The sequence below is a fragment of the Arachis duranensis genome, chromosome 10 (genome assembly GCF_000817695.3).
Source record: "Arachis duranensis cultivar V14167 chromosome 10, aradu.V14167.gnm2.J7QH, whole genome shotgun sequence".
NCBI lineage: Eukaryota > Viridiplantae > Streptophyta > Magnoliopsida > Fabales > Fabaceae > Arachis > Arachis duranensis.
In genome coordinates this window covers 6,170,693-6,177,476 of record NC_029781.3, presented here as the reverse complement: position 1 = coordinate 6,177,476, position 6,784 = coordinate 6,170,693, and the positions used below count along the sequence as shown (strand labels likewise).

Genomic DNA, 6,784 nt, shown 5'->3' with positions numbered 1-6,784 from the left:
AAGCTGCTCAACATCTAAATTCAAGCTAGCTGCCAATCCAAGCACAACTCGAATAGAGGACATCTTGACAACTAGAGAGAAAATCTCTTCAAAATCAATACCTTTTCTTTTGCTCAAAACCTTTCACAACCAATCGAGATTTGTACTTTGGCCATGAGACATTTTCATCCACTTTCAATTTAAACACCCATTTATTCTTGAATGCTCTCTTACCCTTTAGTAGCATCACCAATTCAAACGTATGAGTCTCATGCAATGATTTTATTTCTTCTTGCATGGCCTTTAACCAATCTTCCTTATGCTCATCAGACATAGCTACCTGGTAGCTCTCTGGCTCCCCAGTCTCAGTGTTCATCATATACTCATGAGAAGAGTTTTTCTGAGAAGGATGACGTTCTCTAATAGATATTCTCAATTCAGGCTCAACTGGTGGTTCAGGTGGAACTTCAGCATCTGGTAGAACTTCTACATCTGGCATCTCAGGTTGAGGTGTAGGTTCATCATGCAAATCATCACCATCATTATCAACTTGTATATCTTTCCCATCAACAGGAGGTCTAGTGGAAGGAACAGGTTCATCATCAGCAGAACGTCTAACAGTTATTGGCTTATCTGTCTTCTCAAGATCTTCAATAGTTTGGTCTTCAAGAAAAATCACATCTCGACTTCTAATTATTTTCTTGCTCACCGAATCCCATAATCTGTAACCAAATTCTTCGTGACCATAACCCATGAAGATACATTGCTTTGACTTTCCATCAAGTTTGGACCTTTCATCTCTTGGAATGGGAATAAAAGCCCTGCAGCCGAACACTCGCAAGTGACTATAGGAGACATTTTTCCTCTCTAAACTTTCTTTGGAACATCACCATTAAGTGGAACTGAAGGAGAAAGATTGATCAGATCTACTGCAGTCCTCATCGCTTCACCCTAAAAGAATTTAGGCAACTTTGCATGAGAGAGCATACACCTTACTCTATCATTGATAGTGCGATTCATTCTCTTTATAATTCTATTATGTTGAGGAGTCTTAGGAACTGTCTTCTCAAACTTGATCCCATGTCCTTTACAATACTCTTCAAACGGACCCCTGTATTCACCACTATTATCTGGTCGAACACATTTCAATTTCCTTCCCATTTCTCTTTCAACACTTGCATGAGTGTTTGAAGATACCGAGCACCTAGTCTTTGGATTTATAAACAAATGCCCACACTTTATGAGAATAATTATCAATAAAAGTAACAAAATATAATACACCACCTAGTGTCTTAACATCCATATTTCAAACATCAGTGTGAACTAAATCTAGAACATGTGATCTCCTATGAGGTCTAGAACTATGAAATGATATTCTAGCATGCTTTCTAACAAAACAATGAGTACAAGTATTTAAAGTTGTACCTTTCTCGAGAAGTGAGTACTTCTTGGCTAAGACGCATAGTCCTTTCTCGCTCAAGTGACCAAGACGTATATGCCACAAATCAGAAGAGGAATCATCAGCTACATTCACATGTTCTTTGCACAAGTTTGCTTGCAACCGATAGAAAGTAGTGAGACTATTTTCTTCTCTAGCAATAATGAGAGCTCCTTTGGTAATCTTGCATTTTTCACTACCAAAGAAAGTGTAATACCCCTCTTGATCTAATGCCTTCACAGAAACAAGATTGAACTGCATATCTGGCACATGCCTAATATTCTTCAACTGTAACTTGCATCCTATGTTGGTTTCAAGCCACATATCACTCATACCAATGATATCACACACTTCTTTATCTCCCAATTTGATCTTGCCAAAATTTTCAGTAGTATAAGAAGTAAAAAATTCACGCCTCAAAGTGACATGACATGAGGCACCAGAGTCCATAATCCAAGCGGAATCATCACAGACAAGATTCACATAATTTTCATCATATGTGATAAGAACATCTTTATAAATAATAGCAGCAGTCTCTTTATCACTATTTTTAACTTTGTCTTCATTTCTTCCCCTAGATTGTTCTCTTTTGAAGAACCTACAATATCTCTTTATATGCCCCGGCTTGCCACAATGGTGACAAATGAACTCATTTCTTGACTTGTACTTTTCTCTTGACTTGCTTCGACTCTGTGACTTGTCGGAACTATGAGGTTTTTTACTTTGACTTCTCCCCCGTGACTCTGAAACAAGTGCTTTTGACTGGGAGGAGGTATTCATCAAACCTCGCTCTTTTCCTTTAGCTTCTTCATTCAATATTCTCTTTTTAACCATTGCTAACGTCAACTTCCCATTCAGAGCTAAATTAGTCAGTGTCACAACCAGAACTTTCCAACTATCAGGCAAAGAGTTCAACAACAACAAGGCTTGCAACTCATCATTCAAAGTGATTTCATTGTTTGTCAGTTGGTTCACCATCTCCTGAAAAATGCTCAAGTGCTTCGGCATTGATTTACCTTCAGTATACTTCATATTGACAAGTTTCCTAATCAAGAATGCTTTGTTTTGCACATTCTTTCTCTCATATAACTCCTTCAATTTCTTCCACATCTTCTCAGCATTCGTTTCGGTGTCAACATATGGATACACGTTAAGATCAAGTCATAGCCTAATCAAAGCAACTGCCTTCCGATTCAGCTTCTTCCATTCAACATCGAATTTAGTACTTTTGGATTTATCCCCCTCCAAAGGATCATACAAGTCCTTGCTATACAACATATCTTCCATGAGGGTCTTCCAAATTGAATAATTTTGGGAATTCAATTTGACCATATTTGGTACATGAGTATTTTTCTCCATTTAATTAGCACAAAGATAAACAACCAAAGCTCTAGATACCACTTTGTTGGGAAAACTCAAGGAAGGTCTAACAGCGGAAGCACCAAAAATAATTTTTCCATAACCTTTGCGATTAAATAGGCAATACCAAAGATACTCCAAGCAACAAATATGATGGCAGAAATTAAATAATCAGACACCAGAATTTTAACGTGGAAAAACCCCCAAAAGAGGGACAAAAAAAAATTCACGAGACCTAGTCCAGTAAAATCTTCCACTATCAAAATAATTGGTACACAAACAGTCTTTCTAGTGACACCAGAGCCTCTCAACAATCAATAAAATACATTACCAAAACTGGTGGAATCAATATAAACCTTTCACAAAGTGAGTATTTCAAAACAGACAAAAAAGAAGGCAATACAACTAGCAAGTTATATCTTAATGTTTATCTCTACTCCAGAAATAACATACTAAAATTTCATAAAAAAATGGAACAAATTTACCGATTTAATCGAATCAAATTATAACTGCCATTTTCCCCCAAATTCTTCTCCTCTTCGGCGTTGAAGCTTTCTGCGTCCTTCACTTACTTTCTTTCAAATTGAAAGAAGCGCTTTGTCTCTCTCTCTTGCTTCATGTGGCTATTAGCCATTTTTTTTAATATGTGGACCCCATTTAGTTGGAGACCCACCAACATACTTAAATATTTGTGTACTATGATAAATCAGAATTTGTTTAATTATATCTGTCAAATTATAGTATGAGCTACCAAGTTATTAGTTTCGATTATTTGTGTGCTGTAAAAATAAGGAGGTATGTATTATTTCACTTTGATTTATACATGTGATGTGATATGATGTAACAGAACTTAATAAAAGAATATACACATAAATTTTAGTGTAGTATAATTTATGTATTATAATTTAAAAATTTGAATATTATGTACAAAAATTTGTATGCTATATCGATAAATTTGTATTTTGTTTTAATTTCTATGTACTATAATTCAAAACTTTATGTACTATATTTTAAAATTTGTGTTCTCTAACAAAAATTTGTGTACTACATCAAATGTAAAAAAAAAAAATTATACATATAATACTATATTCCATTTTAAGAATAATTTTTATTGTAGTTAAGCTAATTTTGTTTGGATTTAATTGCTAAAAAAACTTGTACATAAAACATCACTCTAAATTAAAAAGCATGGCAAGCTATCTAGATGTTGATTATCTAATTTATATTACTACACTAGGGATGATGTCTTCTGCATTGGGAGAAATTCCCTCTTCGTCATTTTGTTTTTCTTCTTGTTCTTGATCTCCTGTTATTCCCTTATTATTATTACCATGATCTATTGAACCTTGGTTATCATCCACATGTCCATTGTTGTTGCTTTTACGATCTTCTCCTACTTTAGAATTAGACCTGGCCACAATTACTTGTACAGTGTCATCATCATCGTCATGAGGGCATTGTGGTAATTGACTCATATTCTTCATCTTCTTCCTCTCTTTGCTTTTCCCCCAAAGAACAGCATATAACCCACACACAATCAACACCGCTCCGATGAAGCTTCCAAGGTACAGCTTCTCGTTCAAGACGGTGGAGCTAGCCACGGCGACAATGACGAGCAAGAGAGGGCTGAAAACAGAGGCGAACAAGGGCCCTCTCATGCGGACGCACCAGGAGATCACAGCCACCATCATTCCAGAAACAACCATGCCGGAATAAGCAACCGTCAGAAGCCTAATGTTCCAACCAAGCCTCCACTGACTCCAATCGTTTTCGACGGAAAGAGCGAACGCCGTGGACAAGATCGCCGCCCAGAGAGACATGAGCGCAGTGCTCGAGTAATAGCTTGGATACCTCTCACTCATCTTTGTCTGTATGATGAGCCACAGTGCGTAAGAGATCCCGCTCGCCAACGCGCACACAGATCCCAACACCGTTCTACCACCGCCGCCATGAGCCGCCATAGAACTATTGTTTCTGTGATTCATAAGGTTAACATGCGATGAAATCTGGATTTCCGGGCCTTTCACGAAAGTCAGAACCATTGCTCCTGCAATTCCGGCCATTGTTCCGATTATTTTCGCCTTCCCTGCTGCTGATCCCAAATTCAATCTTTCCAAACTGACCGAAAAATAATTGATTATTATTTAGAACTAAAAACGAATTCGTGTTTAATAATTAACTTGCATGATTCTTATTAGTTCTTAATTACCCTATGCAAACGGCCATCACAAAGGTAATAGCAGGTATGAGGTTGGCCATGGCGGATGCAAACGTTGCAGAAGTTAAAGCCAGAGCCTCCAGGTAGAAATTCTGAGCTAAGGCTCCTCTGTATACATTCAAGATTCAACACAAATGTCCAAACAATGTATTTTAACTTTGCTGTTATACAAGACAAGTTATATACATAATAATAATAATAATAATAACCATTAAAAAAAAAAGACAAAATAACATTATTGTTCTTTAACTCTTATAACTTCGTTATTTAATTTCTTTAAGGCACAACCGATCACGGGATGATATGAAAATTTATGACTTTTATAACTTTTATAATAAAGTATCTTATTTCGGCATAAGACATTAACGAGTGACTTATAGTTATAATAAGTACCTTAATTATTGCTGTATTATATATATTTTAATAAAAAACCTTATATTATAAAAAGAATAACATGCATGTATGAATTTTAAATAGTTTTGCATATTTGTTTGTCTAAATAATAAATATCTGTTCTTTTAATAACATTAAGTTATATTTAGTTTTATTTTAGTATAAAACATTGCATGTTTACTAAGAAATCAAAATAGACATAATATAGGACATTAAAGAAAGAGAATTAAATTTGGTGAAAAGATCGCGTCAAAAAGAGATGGAAGGTGCTGAAAAGATGGCGCGTCATGGGAGACACATAACTACTTAATGCTCTTGAAACTGTTACGCATGCATAGTTTCGGAGACTATGTGGCCATCAACGCAATACTACTTTTCATCTTAACCGAAAGAAGAGCATCAAGAAAGCAAGCAACATTGATATTCAAATAATATAATAATATCACAAGCTAGGTAGCTAACGAATACGAATGAATTGATGCATACCCAAATAAGCCGCATAGAAATGATTGAAATAGTACCATCCATGTCAGTTTCACCCTCTTCTTCCTGCACCCACAAACATCATTCTCATTCAACAATAATGCACACTACTATTTGATGTAATGCCTCTTGCTTACTCAGTTCTTTCAAATAGTAACGAAAAGACACATATAACATCATTAATCCTTTAATATTTCAACTGATGCATGCATCAATATATATTAATAAGTGGGAATGAATGATTAGATATATGAATGAAGAAGAAGAAGAAGAAGAAGAAGAAGAAGAAGAAGGAATACCTTTCGAAAAAGAGAGCAAAGGGAGCAATGAAAGCAGTAGCGAAAATGAAGCGGTAGGCGACAGTGACTCTGAGGCTCATGCCATCATTAACGGCGAGCTTGTAGAGGATGTTGACACCGGCGAATGCAATCTGAACTATGACCATAAGAATCACGGGCTTCAAGCCCTGCAAGGCATTGCCCTTGGGCTTGGTGGTCATGTGGAATTCAGAGAAAGCTGAGGGCTGAGGAATGATGAGTGGAATGAGAGCAGAGAGTGGGATGGCTATTTATGGGGCAGAGCCACTGCTTCTCTCATTGCCACGTCATCATGTACCACAAACGACATGTGTGCATCGGGTCTTCATGGGTCAATATCTCCACCTCCCTCCCTCCCTGCCTGCCTGCATGCATGCATCCATCATCAATCACTTGCATTCACTTCATTTATCAAACTCGCTCATAATTTTTTAATATTTAGTTTCTCATTCCAGATAAAAATATACAGACATATATAAAATAAAAGACACAACAATAAATTTATCTATTTTTTATTTTTTAATTTAATATTTTATATTTTAAAAATAAAAATTTAAATACAATTAATTTTATATAAAATTAATACTTAAAAATTAT

General features: G+C 35.9%; 1 protein-coding gene across 1 annotated transcript; it reads right to left on the bottom strand.

Annotated features, from left to right (window-relative positions):
* Positions 1-3,881: 3,881 nt before the first annotated feature.
* Positions 3,882-6,390, bottom strand: LOC107468399 (WAT1-related protein At1g68170). The gene is made up of 4 exons (XM_016087682.3): positions 6,170-6,390; positions 5,874-5,936; positions 4,986-5,102; positions 3,882-4,894 (listed from the first exon to the last, which is right to left on the bottom strand). Exons 1-4 carry the CDS (start codon positions 6,367-6,369, stop codon positions 3,997-3,999), a joined length of 1,278 nt encoding a protein of 425 aa, XP_015943168.1. The 5' UTR covers positions 6,370-6,390; the 3' UTR covers positions 3,882-3,996.
* Positions 6,391-6,784: the final 394 nt, after the last annotated feature.

Excerpts from the sequence above, each read along its gene's own strand:
- LOC107468399 (XM_016087682.3), bottom strand. The coding sequence starts at position 6,369 with ATGACCACCAAGCCCAAGGGCAATGCCTTGCAGGGCTTGAAGCCCGTG. Across the intron at positions 5,937-6,169 it reads TTTGCTCTCTTTTTCGAAAG|GAAGAAGAGGGTGAAACTGA; the intron begins GTATTCCTTCTT and ends TTGTGGGTGCAG. Across the intron at positions 4,895-4,985 it reads GTGATGGCCGTTTGCATAGG|TTTGGAAAGATTGAATTTGG; the intron begins GTAATTAAGAAC and ends TTTTTCGGTCAG.